This window comes from Lycorma delicatula, chromosome 1 (genome assembly GCF_047948215.1).
Source record: "Lycorma delicatula isolate Av1 chromosome 1, ASM4794821v1, whole genome shotgun sequence".
NCBI lineage: Eukaryota > Metazoa > Arthropoda > Insecta > Hemiptera > Fulgoridae > Lycorma > Lycorma delicatula.
In genome coordinates, this window is record NC_134455.1 from 220,042,355 (window position 1) to 220,059,238 (window position 16,884).

Here is a 16,884-nt window from a genome sequence, read left to right on the forward strand (position 1 = left end):
TAAAAGCAAAACGTAGAAGAAAATTCTATGATTCTAAATATTAATCAGACAAAAAATCAAAATTATCAGTATTCAAGTTTGTAAAAGTTTTATTGATTGACCTTGACAATATTATGAAAATTAAATAAACATATTTTTGTGGTAAAGAAATTCAGAGTAATACTAGTATGCAATTACTTATGTCTATTTAATTTAATGTTTAAATTCTACTGAAATTTAAATAAATCTGCTCTTACTGTTAACTGTATATTTATTCATTTCATCCTACTCTTTTCTTATTTTGACAAATTATTTTCTCTCAGTCATTGTTAAGAGCAGAAAAGATAAAATTAAGGAAAACGGTAATTAATAATTAGCAATTTAATCTAAATAAATAAAAAACACCATCAATTTGCAAAGTAAATAATATTCCACAAATTAATTAACTTAAATTGAATCAGCCATTACGTAGTGTCAAAAATATGAAAAAATTCAAGCTTATGTAAATTTTGTTTACATTTAATTAATGATACGTAATATCATTACAATATTTTAACTACTGAAATGTATTTTGATTAAAAACTAATGACGAAGAACAAAATACAAATGATAAAAAATTTATGCGGTCATTATTTTGAAATTAGTAAATGAGTTTCACTAATTTTTTTATTTCAAGAAAAATGGTGTAAATATTTGTACAAAATATTATTATAATGATTTCTTAATCTAATCTTGTAAAAATCTTTCTTTAAAAACCAAAAAATGAGACCAAATGAAAACAAAGGGGACATTTTTTAGTTATTTTAAATTTAGAATCCAAAAATATTCAGGTACACTTTTGGTTACATCAGTTAATAAATAGCACAGATAGTTTCCAAATACCAACCCATCTAAATTGTCAATGAAAGTAAAAGAATGATTAAATTATTAAGATAAATTATAATGGAAATTTCATTAACAATGGTCATTTGATAAAATAAATAATCATAAATTTATTAAATATTTTACAATTATATTGTAATTATATTTTTAAATTTAATTATCTTATATTTTTATTTACAAAATCTTTGCTGTTTATCTCTGAATAACAGCACTAAACTGCTGCTTTAGAGAAAAGTTTAATACCTTCTAATTCAAACAAAATATAAATCTTCAATAATTAATTACCTTAATATTATTTTATAAAGGTTTTTGCTAAAATAAAATATAAATATTAAATATTATAAATCCTTATCCTTTAAATATTATAAATCTGAACAAAACATTTTATCTTTTGTTTGAGAAAAACATCAATCAAGAAAATCAATTTTAAAATTTGAACGGGATAACAGTAATTGTTATGCATCACTTTTGACCTACTTGTGAATGACTGCTTTTCTTAACTATAATTTTTTTATATTACGTGTAACATATTACATGTAACTATTCCAGATTATCTGACTCAATAAAACACACTAACATTACCAATGTGAAGTAAATTATTTAACATAAAAATAATACTTTGAACTGTAATATAAAAAATAATAACAAATAAACTTTTTTAATTAAGCAGTTTATCTAATACAATGTGTCTGTCCTCTTGATTTCATCCCAGTTGATTTAATTAAGGGCTTCTCATGTTAATTGACCTTTCATTATCGGGTTAGATATTATTAAAAAACATATAATACAGAAATAGAAGACCACAGAGAACAACATTAAGCATACAAATATGTAAATAGAATAACAATAACTTCTTTAAATAGTCATTACTAGCATTAATATTATTATTATTATTATTACTATTACTGTATCAATAATAATGTAATTTATACAATTTTACTATTACTATACAAATAATAATCTCATTAAATTCCATCGACCCCCTCAAAACAAATAGATCAGGGAAACATTAAGTGGTACATCAATTTGTTAGTTTACACTATCTGTCCTATCTTTCTTATGGATGTGATTAATGTAAAACACCTTAGAAATAAAGAGATACTAGTTAGTATTGCTTTCTCTGATAATAATACTGTTCACTGAACAGTTGGTAGCTATGGTGAACAGAGTGGGTACGTTTAATTGAATATTACCTGCATTTTGGTCAGTTTGCTGATAAACAACCAGATACTCAACTATGTTAAGAAGGCAATGGCATATCACTTTATTTCTCACTAACTAGTGAGCCTAGAATGAAATGCATGTTTTTATTGAGATTGACTATGCCATTTTTGGGAATGACTTTACTAGTCATATCAGGTCACCTACAACCAAAACATTGCACTTAAGGTAAACACATTTATTTATCATTAAAATTTTTCTTTTAATGCATTTTTATGAATAAATAACTAAATTACTTTTCTTCATAAAATTAAAAATTAATCTTAAAATTCATTTCTTGATAAACTGTCAAATCTATGTCCACAAATAAAATAAATTTAAAAAAATATTATTATCTATAAATAAAAAATTATACCAATTCTCTCTGTAAGCATTTTGTAGCCACAATACATTACATACATTAACCAAATTTTACAGGGCGCATATCCACACCTTCAGGATTGTTTTAAAACAAAATTCAAAAGTTACAACTAAAATGAAGGTCAAAATATGCCCCTTTTTTCACCATTTGGCAACATCGATATATATGTATGTAGAAACATATATCAAATTATCTCCTACATGTTTGTCATTGCCTGGTGGTTGCATTACTTAACATCTAAAATCTAAATTTTAAAGGATAAATATCAAGGATTATGAGATGTATATAAGTCAGTTTTAATTAATTTTATTATATTCAAGGCTAAAAATTAAAATAGGCTATGCTTGGGTTTGTCAGGCATTTCTCCCATCACACCCCATTCAATCGCCCTAAAGAAGACTGAATAACCGTAACATAAATGACTACTGTACCTAAAACAGTTTAGTGACCAATATCCTAATTAGCTCCTAGAGCTTACCTAATTGCGTGAGTAAAATAAACGTGGTGCCCTACACCACTCGCTTGCATGTCGCTTGCAAGTGAGCGGTGGCTCACTTGCCATATATTACTAAAATGGGTAGGTGCACCATGTCTATATACTAAAATATATGACATTAATAAATTAAAATTTATTCCATCAAGGACAGAAATTTGCTGCCGCGCCTAGGTTGCTGAATGCCAGCAAGTATGTGTCCACCATATTACAGTGCTTGAAGCTATATTTGTCTGATGGCTAGCCATTTCTCAAGGGTAGCTTCCTACAGCAAGTGGTAGGAGTCTTATATCCCTTAAACTAATGATGCCGGTTGAACAAAGCAATGGCATCAAGGACCTCCCACATGGTCTGGCAATGCAGCTCACGTCACATTGATTCGCTGCTTATGAGTGGCCAATTTTCCCCTTGACCTCTAAGTTCCAGGGTGGCCTGAGTTTTGCCCCCCCCCCCAGAGCTGGGCAGTCGAACATCATGTGTTCATTTGACTGGACCTTCCCACAGATGCATAGCTCATCAGCTGCCAGGTGGAACAAAAACAAATATTGGTTCAAATTCATGTGGTTGGAGAGCACTTGGGCTCCCAGTGACCTTAAAAATGAACTAGAAATATACCATCCTCCAAGTCCTACATAAATCTATACAAGGACCTACCCTTGGTCAGGGGTTCCATTCTTGCTGCCATGCTTCCATCACGAGGCTGTAAAGCCTCCTCCAAAAGTGGGAGATGGGCAATTGTTCAAAATTTAGAACCGGTGCATTGCGAAAACCGTTTCACTCCGGTACAGGTCCAGCTTGAAACCACATCCCAAATAGCTCAGCCTCCCTACCTCTACACAATTTCCACATGGCTGCACGAACTTTCACCACTAGATCGATTAAGAGAGCCTTTCCCAATATGGTGGTAGCCTCATAAAAGGTTGTTTTAAACACACCAGTGCATGCAATTAAGACTCTACATTGGGCACTCCTTAAATTTTGAATAAGTGTAAGATTTCTTTCTGACCAATGCACTGAAACGGATGCAGCATAAGAGATCATACTTTCGAAGACACCTCGGTACACCATGTACAAATGACAGCCCAACAGCCCATAATTCTTCCAAACAATCATCCTAAGCTTGTGCATCACAGATGGCGTCCGCTACTACTTGCCTAATGTGATTGCTAAACAGCAACTCTTCTCATCAAACAAAACACCTAGGTACTATGAAAACAAACTCGGCTGATTACACAGTCTTTATACTTAATATGGAGGTTACGACTGTACGATTTGTCTTCTGCACCCTTGAGAAGCATACACTTCGTCTTGGACACAGAAATCTTTAAATTTTTCATGTCCATCCCGCCCTCTGCGGTTGACAAAGCTATCTGCACCCGGTCTTCTATCTGTGGTTCTGAATTACCACGAACTAACAGGAGATAGTCATCGGCGAAAGCCTGGGCTGTGACCCCTTCTGGGAATGTTAATCCCAAAATCCATCGAATACCAGGTTCCACAGCAAGGTACCAAGAACGGAACCTTGCGAAGGCTTCCCCTGTTACAGATTTTTCCACAACTAGGTGTGATTCTTTAAACAGAGCCGTACAGTTAAGACAAATAGTCACGTACCACGGCCTGCAGGGCTACGGGAACATTGCGGCGTTCCAACTCATAGAGAACTGAACTCCAAAACAAGGAAGGAAATGCTGCCTCTATCTCAATAAAAATTGCTAAAACATATTTTCAGCGGCGCTTTCCACCTGCAAGGGCATTTAAGATACAATCCTCGGTGCCAACCCCTTTCATGAAGCCGAATTGTCCTCAATTTAGAAAATCGTTCATATCAATGTTTTCCCAGAGTCGTTCCAAAACCACACTTTCAAGCAACTTGCCGATTACCGGCAAGAGACTGATGGGTTGATAACTGCTGACCTCGGATCTTTTCCTGATTTTTGGAGCACCCTCACCAAAGCCACCTTCCAACTAGTAAGAAAGCTAAGGCACCCCAAAACAGTCTGCCAAGTGGCTCTCTTATGACAGGCAGCAGATGATAGAATATATCCGAGTCAAGCTGGTCAATCCCCGGTGTCTTTCTCAGTGCCATTCGAGAAACCACTCGGTCTGTATCTACGGGATCCACAGCCCGTACGCCAGGGAATTGTGTCTCACCCGCCCTAACGCCAATTTCTGCTTCACCCTCGGGAGCATATGGAAACAAGAGTATCCAGTAACGCCTGATAGTTCACCACAGATGTTAAAGTGTGGTCCCGATCACCAAACCATCGCATCGAACACTGGGCAGCACATGTATTGGCTTTGGCCGGTAACAAGACTTAGCGAGCTGGAACAGGGTCGCGCATACTGTTGCCAAAATTTGAGTTTGGCTTCCTTGATAACACTCATTACGGAGTAATGAGTACGTACTACGGAGTAATGAACGTACTCATTACTACGTAATGAGTACGTTCATGCTACCGGTAGACCTTCAGCGCGCACGTCGTCAACGAAAATCCCGGTTAGGGGGCGACGTTGGTATCTTTTACGCGCGGTTCTATCTCTTGCGCGAAGTACGCTCACGTCAGAGGACCACCACTTTTAACCGAGTTTCCGCCTGCGTTTAACAGACGGCTACCCGGAAACGGAGATCATGACGGCTCCAACAACTCTTAGATCAGCGGACTGGCTACTACCCAAGGGTCCGTCCATTGGCCTAGGCCGCCGTAGGAACCTATCGCAGCCAGTCTTGATGGCCCGGCCGAGTTGTTCAGCCATCAATTCCACCTCCTCCCTGTGCTCCATGCGCCATTCCAACCCCTGTAAGCCAGCCGCAGCCTGTCCCTATCCAGGTCCCTTGGGTTATAGCGACCCGAATCTGGAGCTCTTAGACCGCCTCCGTAATCCATCTCGTAGGTTATAAGCCTATGATCACAGGGGCAACCAGAAGACACCCAACGAAACCGAGCGAAACACGATCGCAGAGAGCGGCCGTCCCCACGAGATTGAATAACATCAATTCCGTCGAAGCCGACCACCCTATCCCCGACCGTGTACCACTCCTGGACCAAGAGGACCTCTAGGTTGTACTCCTCAACGATCCTCATGGCTTCATTGGTGACCTGTACCCAGCAAGGGCGCAATGATCATACATTTCCGACTGTGCTCTACAGCGGAGAAATGTGTGAACAAAGCGCTGACGTTTGAAGCACAGGGTACTTTTGTATGGTCGACAACCTTGGAAGAAGTCCACCCAAGGAACAGCTGACCACCGGCCACCAAGACGCCGGATCTTTGGCAAGGTCTCAGTTATCCAGTGGCTCATTGGAGGCCTCTTTCCGCCCCAACTGTCGGACCACCCTGGTCTCCTTGAGGAAGTCCTCGACAGCCATATCCAACACAGGATTTTGGCTGTGTATGGCCCTGAGGATTTCAGGCTACTCTACCCTCGTTGCCCTCGGCAAATCATAGACCAATATTTGCGTCCTCCGCTCGGTCGGCAACTGAGCCTTCAGCCCGTTCTTCTTAAGAACGGCGGCCTCCAGCAGCCGCTTCGCCTGCTGCTCATTTACAACCTCCAGCACGACGCCATTATCCCTTGTTTTCATGACCCGGGAAATTTGTAACTTTTCTTTCCTCAGGACCAGGATCTTTTTCAGGGTTAGCTCCGTCATTGCTGACGAAGCCCTCGGACCAGGTGTGATCGGGATCACCCTGACTGTGGCCCTCTTAATTTTTGCAGCCGGAGCCTAAACTGGCAGCGGTGGACTAGGCTGCTTACGCCCACGGGCGGCAGTTACCGCATCAAACGAGATAGGCTTCTGCCTCCTCCTCCACCCGTTTAATAGTTTTTTGAAGTTCGCCAAGAGCTTCACCCGTCACCCCCTCCTGACTCCCTCCACCACCTGGTCAACCTTGCCCGACAGCCTTGACACAACTATATTACAAATTACAAGGACAACCCCTAAACACTGCTGGATTACTGTTGGAAAATAGTTGTTTTGGTCACGGTCAATTATATATGGCATGCTCAAGAGATGGTTCACCACAAAATTTATTCATTTAAGCTGCGAACCACCAGATAAACAACATAGTTTATAAACTACATGGGATAATAATCTTTTTATTTTTTTTCTACTTTAATATATTGCAATATATTTTGACTTTACTATATAGTATTTTACTTTATTTTTACTGTTCGGCGACATTATCCAACATCCACGCAGTATCACTGTTAACATGTATATAAGTCAATATAAGTTCCAATTAATTTGATTATATTAATGACTAATGGATAGAAGAATATCAACAAAAATATTTTACAAATATTGTGGTTTAAATTTTTCCTTCAATACAAATTTAATGATTAAATCATTTACTCCACGAAAAGATTACTGCCGGGACAGCCAAGCCAGCCCAGTCAACTTTAACAATAAAAATATTACTCTTTCCCTCCCCGAAGGGCTAGCCGCTGGGCCGACTAGTAATAACATAAAAAATATGTAATAAATCTCCATAAATGTTTAATAATTAGTGTATATGAGGTTACAAAATTTATTAACTATATTTTCCCATTGAGTGAGGGAGCTAAAAAATTTGTTGGAATACGGCACAATAAAATTAAAATAACCATGACTAAAAGAAAAACCACTTATTTAGAAATTAAGGTACAGGAACACATCTACACTAATTCCTAAATTATTATACTTTTTTATAGTTTATTACTTACTTGTAACAAGACAAGATGTGTATTTAACACCAGATTGTTGGGATAACATGCAAAGTGATTTTTTTTGGACTGGCAGTAACTCTCCTTTCAATATTGGCAATGACCTGTGGAGTCCTAATGGAAGATTGCCTATTTTGTTTTGACTTTGAAACCAAACCTGCCATTTTTTATCTAAATCGTAAATGCTACTCTTCACTGGGATACAAGTATTCAGAAATTTTTCTACAAATACTTGACATGATTCTTCAAATGCTCCAGAACAAATATAGCCCTCAACTATAGCTGTTCTCTCCTGGATTGAGTACAACTGAACTCACAATACTGCACTGCAACAAAACATATACTGCACTGAAACATAACCACCCATCAGCAGTAACATATACATCCACTAGTTGTGCAAGTCTCAAAATGCTGTTGGATGGCAGTTTCATTATGGATTTGGTTTTATGTTGCTCATCCTATGTAATGCCAATTTAATTAACATAAAATGTATAATTTACAACATTTTATATACATAAATTATACTAACATACCACAAACTAATCTACTATTTATCATTCACTTGGAAAATGGATGAAAACGAGTGACATAAACATATGCAAAAAAACATTTCTGCATAAAGATAAATACTATCAGAACTGCTCAACAGAAAAGTTATATGCAATGCTACAGATCACAATTGTCTTAACAGAGTGACAACTGATTGGTATATCGTGATCTGCATACATTTTGTGCATACACTTTGGGTTAGGCATAGTCTAAATAGAACTTAAGTCCTAATTAAGTTCATTTACTGATCAGTCATTTAGTATCTTTTTTTTTAAATATTTCAGTAGTTTTATATATCCCTTTTACATATATATATATATATATATACATATATTTTAATACTTCAATTGATATTTTAGCTTACAAATATTTGAGTTTCATACTGGCAAGTGCCAATGTGAAACAGAAGTTACACACTGATACATCATTTAGAAATTTTAATTGTTTTTAGTTAATAAATAATAACTATTTAATAAATAATAATGAGGTATTAAGTAATTTCTATTAACAGTAATTTATTTCTGTAGTTATGTTTTTAAAAAAATATCTATTTTATCAGAATCATTATTATAATAACCTTTTATCATAACCTACTTCTTTCAAACAAAATAACTACTATAAGCGATTTATAACTACAGTTAATCTAACATAAATTAACTTATTATTAATGAATTATAGTAGTAAAATACATTTATTACTTAATAAATAATAGCCATTTATAAAAATTAATAAATAAAATGAAAATTAAAAAAGTAAAAACAAAACAAAAATTGCACCTAATAGTTTAAAAAAACCAGCCATTGGGCAAATTTCATCACCAATGAAAATGATAAAATAATGAAGGAAAGATAAATAGAGTTCTCTGTTTCAATATTTAGCAATCTATAGCCTACTTTAATATAGCATCTTCATCTCCAATATATAAGTAAGAAGTTGAGATATTCAGTTTTTGTTTTAACTAAATTAAAAAAATATTATGATAAAAACTAACTTATGTTGTAATAGTGTAGGGTAGTGCTGATAATATAAAGTTGGTGTAAAATAAAATTAACACAACCTCAAGATTTTAAAATTAAAATAGCAATTCTCTTCAAAACTATCAATTGTCTTCATAATAACAACTGTTCATCAAATTTTTTAAGCAGAAGATTTTCATAATATGAATGGCTGGCTATTAAGACATTATTAATAGAATTCCATGAGTAAAACAAACAATAGAAGTTTAATTCTGCCTATCAAATAATATTCAATGTTCAAAAGAAAAACTAATATACATCCTAATAAAAATAATTAATAAATTATAAATAAATAACACACTACACATTATAATTTATACCACTAACAGATCCAACAGTATCAATGACTAGATAAGAAATTTTATTCCACTGTAGACATTATTATTAATTAATTTCAATTTATAATTCAGTATATTTTTTGTGTAACGTTCTCGTTTACCAATAATACACCATGTTAGTTTTTTATTAGTTTTAAGTTTATTATCATGTTGGTTGATAACAGTTACAGTCTATGTGTAATTGTTTTTTAACAATTTCCTAAAAAGTAACTGTATTAATTTCTTTGAGAACATTTTGTAACTGGCTGAATAAAGATATAATTAAACTACAAATAATTCTTCTTTTATGTATGCAAATCACAAATATATAAATGAATTCCATAAAATATATCTAAATATGCAAGACACAAACATATTAACATGACCACTGGATACTTTGAAAACCTGATTTTTGAGTGTTGCTAAGGAATTTTACAGAAACAGATGAAGTACACTACATACCAAACTGTGGACAGATATCATGAATAATTTTTGATGTGTGATTAAACAAAGACCTTCCACATTATCCCCAAGCCCATGAAATTAGTATAAAACAATAAGAACTGGGTACATTTAAATGCAGAGTCAAAGTCTGGACTCTGTATGGTGAAGACAAGTTTATCTGAGGCCCAGTTTTCATTGAGTTCTTACAGATTCTTCCTGTTTTTATTAAGATTGGTTGGATCTGCAGGTTAAAAGTTTTAAGAGTACCTGTAATACTCTTTCAAGTCTTTCTTTTTATTTTATTTTTTGTTATTACTTATAGTTAAATATTCACATTTTTCAGTTAGTGTGCTTTTTTCTGTAGCTTTAGTGGTTTTTATTGGTCTTAACACTGTTAAGAGTGTTCAATATTTTTTTCTTTGTAATTAATCTCAAGAAAATATTTAATTTTTTTTCTGGATTTCTTCATTTCAAATGAAGTACTCAAACTTTTGACTGAAGAGAGATATTCTGAATTCAGTTTCCAGACATCTAGGAAAAATAAGGCTTTAGTCTCATGTCTACGAACCACCAACAACCCTGACAGGGTGAGACTGAGGAAGGAATCAATTTTCTCAAAAGGGTTGTGGAGTGTTCTTAAGCAGTAGGAATTTCTTAAGCCCTCTGGAGTAAAACAACAAGCTTAAGTCGATGGCAGGAGTTTCTGCTGGTTGTCAAATAGATAAAAGTTTGAGAGATTATGGTATGAGTACATCTCTTGTCAGTTCTGATTTCAAATTGGAAGAAGAGATGCTTAACAATAATGATTCACTGTCAAATCAAGGAAATGAAGGTGGTGAAGGGCTCACCTTGGAAAGACATTCTGCTTGGCAACAGCTATGTAAGCGACACTGATCAATTTATTCATTTATGCTTTCATAATTAGATTGGAACTGTGATAAAATAGTTTTCATGCATCATGCTGTATGTAATGAATTCTTTGTTTAGGGAATTCAGGGACTGAACTATCAAAGCAGTAGAACTTTCACATTATCTGTATATGTCATAAACAATTTCAATTGTTATCAACAAACCATAATGTTCTATTTAAAGTTAATCTTTTACACATATTTCTGCTGAAAACTAATGTTTTGGGGAGAATAAATAATCTACAAATCCTCAATCAATGAATAATCTACATTTGCTCAATAAACACTCCTTTACTTGTCACAACTTTAGTAAACACTAACTGCAAATTAATAGAAAAACATAAGACACATCACAAATCAATTGTTTAACAACTGATTTTTGAAGTTCTGAGGTTCAAATCCTACTAAAAGTTAGTTGCTTTTATATGGAAATGAATACTAGACAGCGTATTTACATGTTATACATATCATCCTCATCTCATTTGACCGTGGGAGAATTGCTTACTCTTCACTAATTAAGCAGATCGCAATGTACACAATAGTAAATATAAATATAATATATGATTATAAACTTGAATTTTTATAGTGTAAATACGCATAATTATAATACAAACAATTTACTTTTATGTACATTCTTCTTCACACAAAGTTCTATTATATTCATAAATATTCAACATTATTTTTCGCTAATGACTGTAATATAATAATCTCTCTAATATATAATAACATACCTCTCTTATTAGCAGTAGGTGCTCTTGTTGGTGTAATTGTAATACCATTTCTGGGTGGTGCAAGTTCAGATAACAGCAGTTGCTCTTCTGGCACATTGGGTATCCGGCGCCCACTACTGCTGGCCTGACTCATTGTATTGCAAGCACTACAAAAAGAAAAAAGAAATTTAAATAAGGTAAAAGAGATTAACTATAAGTACATATTCCCTACCTTTAACATAATGTTCATATACAAGCACACACAAACTATATTTAGGAAGATTGAAACTACGGATATAAATTAAATGATAAACAATATCAATTATAATTAAACATGATTTTTATTATTAATAAAATAAGTTTACTTTAAAATGTAAAAATTTTAGTAACTGTCTGAGTTTGTTACACTGTACGATAAATAATGAGCAAAACAAAATAAAAATCACACTATTCCTATCACAAAGGGTGAGAATACATCACGTTTGTAGATAAATTTCAAAACCAAATTATGACAACTTAAAAAGGCTAACTACTTTATTACAGTAATTTTATATAAGAAACTGTTTTCAAGTAATATTGAAAGTGGTGTAAAATGATTCTCAAAAGGGGGTCAAATATATTACTTTCAAAAGATTATTTCATCAATTGTTTTACACGAAAAATTCAACTATGTTGAATTTAATAACATTTAAAAAATGTATAATAACTTTTTTTAAACAAGACTGCAATTTTGTAAACATTCAGAAAATATTTTCCTTTTATCTTTTATAAAATAATTTTTCCATCGTGCAACGGAAGCACAGAATCCTAAAAAAATCTTTAAAAATATTTTAATTAACATCACCAATGTTTTTATTTTTAATTTCTACTTTCTCTGTTTCACAAGTGTCTTAACGAGTCAAATGTTGTTGCACTAACTCAAAATCTAGCCAAATGTTAAAAGTGAATCAACCACATCTGCCAAATTTTATGACAATTCATCTCCATTTTAAACAACCATCTTACCAATCAAGACTTAAAACTGTCTGATGTTACAATAAATAAAACATATGAAATTTGTAGGGAAATAGAAATATTAGTTTTCAGCATGAAAGCATTAGTTTTTAAGTTTACAGTCAAATCATTTATTTCATTGTAACATAAAAACCCTACATTTTTTTACTGAATGTTAAAGTGATACCATACAAGCCAAATCCTGATTATGGAAGTAACACTGTACTGTATGCTTTTTATCAAAAGAATAAAAACAAAAAATTACTATCAGTAAGTTGACTAAGAAATGAAAGACAAAGTGAGAATTATTCACTATAATAGATAAAATGGATGAAATTTTTTACTTCCGTTTTGTAAATACTGATTTTATATTTTATCAAAATAATTTTGAAAGTTTTTTCCTCTCAATTAAATGTTATCTTGCTTTTTCACAAGCCTTCAATTGTTTCCGTTTTTCTGTTAATCATTTATTATGAATAAAAATGAGGTTCATTTACATAATTACTTGAAATTAATAAAATCTCAATTATAAAATATGATTATAAATAACATAATAGAAACAATTAAAAAAAATAGGGCAATAATTATTATGACCCATTCAAAGAATAATTCTTCCTATACTAATAATGCTATATCTTTATTGACCTTCTTGAAAGAATAATAATCCAATTCACAATAATGTTAGAAATTGAGGAATTCTTATTTTAGCCGTCAATTTAATGTTAACCTAAGGAATTACATTTTAATATTAAAATTTATATTTTATATTAAATACCCTTTACACTACTTCTTAATTAATTTACACCCATGTGAAACAAATAAAAAATATTCTACAACTCTCATTTAATAATATTTACTCATCTTCATTATTCTTACCCAATTTTGGTATCTTTTTAACCACAAATAACTAAATCTTTAACGAGTTCGAAGCTTAATAACAATAAGTCGATGGGTGGGTTTATTTTAACTGTTTCACTTTCTATTAACCTATACAATCTCATTTCATTATTCAAACTTTTGATAAAATAGTTGAAGAAAGATTAAGGAAATTTAGTAATGAACAACATTAATATAAAGCTCCTGTGAACAGAAATTTGAATAGAATTTTGGTTTGGTATTTCATTTATCAAAAACAGCTGAACTGTTCTTGAGATAACAGAGATATAATAAAAAAATTATTTTGTATTAATAATTTTCAATATTTTCTTTTCTTTTCTAATAACTTAGGAATAACTTTTCCATGATAACTTAGGAAAAGAGAAATGTAAATATCAGTGACTGTACAGATGTTGTTTTAGTCAAACAAAAAAATATTGGCAAGAAAATCTGATATGACACATGTCAGATCCAGAACTGGCTCATTTAACTGTTACAAATTTCTCAGCAATGTTTGCAATCTTAGTGCCTGTAAACCGATCACCAGATTATTCTAAGTAAAATAAGTTCAATCCATGTAATAATTCATCTACAGCTTGTGTACAAAATTACTTATGGCTGGAGCTTCTTGGGATACAAGCAAGACAATGAGATTTTGACATCAGTCAGAATATTAACCAGAAAAATGGGAAAGAAACATGTCAACTGTAACTGATACACATAAAAAATAATATTTATTAGTTCTATTGCCATTCTTGCTGTATTAGGAATGCACATGCACAATCTCAACAGATTTCTAATGACCAGTTTAATAGAAATTGTGTTAAAAAATTAAACATTTTTTTAATAATTTACTTTTTCATACATTTTTGAATTTCTTTTAAAACTAAATTTATGTCAAAATTTTACTGGCATGCTACTACATCGGTTTAAGGATACTTTAAAAAAATAAAGTTCATTAATAAAATAAAATGGTAATGCATTAGCAATGAATGGCAGAGGAGCACAAAATAAGGTGCTCCTCCAAGTTCCTTTTTCCTTCAACAAGACATTGATAGCCATAATCATAGACGTTGACTTCCTTCAACAATTAATTTAGATAGCAAGGCCAGCATTATAAATTTTACATAGTAAAGAACAAATCAAACTTGACAGGAAAACCACTGCCTATCTGCCTATGCTACTCCTAAGTCTTGACTAAAATGTCAGGATATATGGAAGTAGCAGTGTGTTCATTGCAAATTAATAACAATAACAGTCTGAAATCTGCTGCTACTATATGCATATGTTAACCAAAAAGCACTTTTTACAAAAATCAATAGAAAACAGCAGCAGACAATTTCATTTAAGGAAAGAGAGGATGACAGTAGTAAATAGTTTTGAGAGTTAGAATATAATAATTATTTGATTTACCACTTTCACAAATCTATGAACATTACAACCAATTTTCAGATGTTGCCACCAAACTTTGAAACTATTATGAATACCGTTAACTCTTTAGTAGTTAAAAAGGATTATACAAATCTTTGAAGAATAACTGAAGGTAAATTTTGCATTTAAAAATGAATAAATACTTTTCTTAACAATCAGTAAGTTTTACAAATACTTAAGTCATTTTCCAGAGAGAAAACTTTCAAATACTAAGTATGTCACTAACAGTATATTAATGTTATTTTAATGAAATATTATTTATATTAATCTTTAAAAAATACTTCTACTTAATACATATTATTATTATTCTACTCTGTAGTATTGCAATGATGTAATAACATGTGAAATGTGTACATTTTTACAGTTTTTGCAGAATAAAGATGAAAGTACCTTTTTTTTGTACTTATCTTTCCAATTTTTTTTTAAATCTGAGAAGTTGGTTGATCTGAAATATAGTTGTACACAAATGTATACTTTCAAGAATATTACTGTTTTCTAGCTTCAATAATTTTATCGTACTGAAAAATATTTCAATAAATTTAAGATTTATCATTTAGAAAGAGGGATTTTGTTAAAACTAAACTATACAATGATTATCCTGAACATTTTTAGCTGTTTCTGAAGTTCTGATTTTTTAACACAGCTCTAACCATAATGTTTTCCTTTTTATTCCCAAAACACAAATATAATTTTGGATAAATATTTATAAACAAAAATTGAATAATAAAAACAAAATGCAGAATAATAAATGACAACTAACAACTGTATAATAAATTTTATGTTTACTATAAACAGTATGTTGTTTACATTAACATTTATTTTATACTATTTATTTTGAAAATAATTCAAAAAACTTATCTCTACAATAGTTCTTTTTTAACAAATGTAAAAAAAAAGTACAATAAAAGTTAATCTACATTAGCATTTTGCATAATACACAATTTATAACACAACTGTGTAATAGTTAGTTAGTTCAGTTTTTCCGCTAGATAGTTGCACTTCATTCAAAATAAATATGTGAGCACATACATCAAATCAACACACCATGCATTTTTATTGGGGAGACCAGAAAAAAGGCGCCGCGATAATGTTACATGGATTATGTTTCATTATGCATGATTTTGTTAAATGTTTTTGCCAATTGTAACTAAATATAAATAACATTCATGAACTTGGCATACTAACAACAAAAACTTCTACAACGAAAAGTTCCAAAATCCAAAAACGTTCCAAAACAACAGAAAAGTTCCAAAATCGAGTTTGAAGCTTAATAACAATAAGTCGATGGGTGGGTTTATTTTAACTGTTTTACTTTCTATTAACCTATACAATCTCATTTCATTATTCAAACTTTTGATAAAATAGTTGAAGAAAGATTAAGGAAATTTAGTAATGAACAACATTAATATAAAGCTCCTGTGAACAGAAATTTGAATAGAACATTTTTAGCCATTCTTGAGTTGTCATTTTTTAACACAGCTCTAACCCCAATGTCTTCCTTTTTTATCCCCAAAACACAAATATAATTTTAGATAAATTGTTTGTATTAAAAAGTACAAATCGTTCGAACGAATGAAATGTTACAGAAGTTTAAATCCTTCGTACGAATGAATCGTTCGTGCGCTGCGCGCAACCGCCCGATGCACCATCGTTGGTCCGCTCTGCGACAGTGGGAGCTAAAATAAAAATGTGAGCACATACAACAAACAAACCCATGCACCATCCTTTTTTTTCGATGGTGAAAAATAAAATTTACAAATGAATAATACATGTCCTATTATTCCCGCAGACTAAACCGCACGATTTACACAGTACAGACCTAGACTGCTATTATCTTTCTTTTTCCTGTTTAGTCTCCGGTAATTACCGTTCAGATAATACTTCAGAGGATTAATAAGTATGGTATATATGAGTGTAAATGAAGTGTAGTCTTTTACAGTATCAGTTCGACCATTCCTGAAATGAGTGGTTAATTGAAACCCAACTACCAAAGAACACC

The 16,884-nt window shown here is 32.1% G+C and overlaps 1 protein-coding gene across 4 annotated transcripts in view; it reads right to left on the reverse strand.

The window, feature by feature from the left end:
* Ent2 (Equilibrative nucleoside transporter 2) overlaps nt 1–16,884 on the reverse strand; it is a 137,610-nt gene that overhangs the window by 101,546 nt on the left and 19,180 nt on the right. For all 4 annotated transcript variants that reach the window (XR_012757361.1, XR_012757358.1, XR_012757363.1 and 1 more), the window contains exon 2: nt 11,607–11,752. Coding sequence is in view for 1 of the 4 variants with exons in the window: in XM_075372790.1 (XP_075228905.1) it covers nt 11,607–11,739 (133 nt within the window). In the remaining 3 variants the exon portion in view is untranslated. The remainder of the gene's footprint in view (nt 1–11,606; nt 11,753–16,884) is intronic.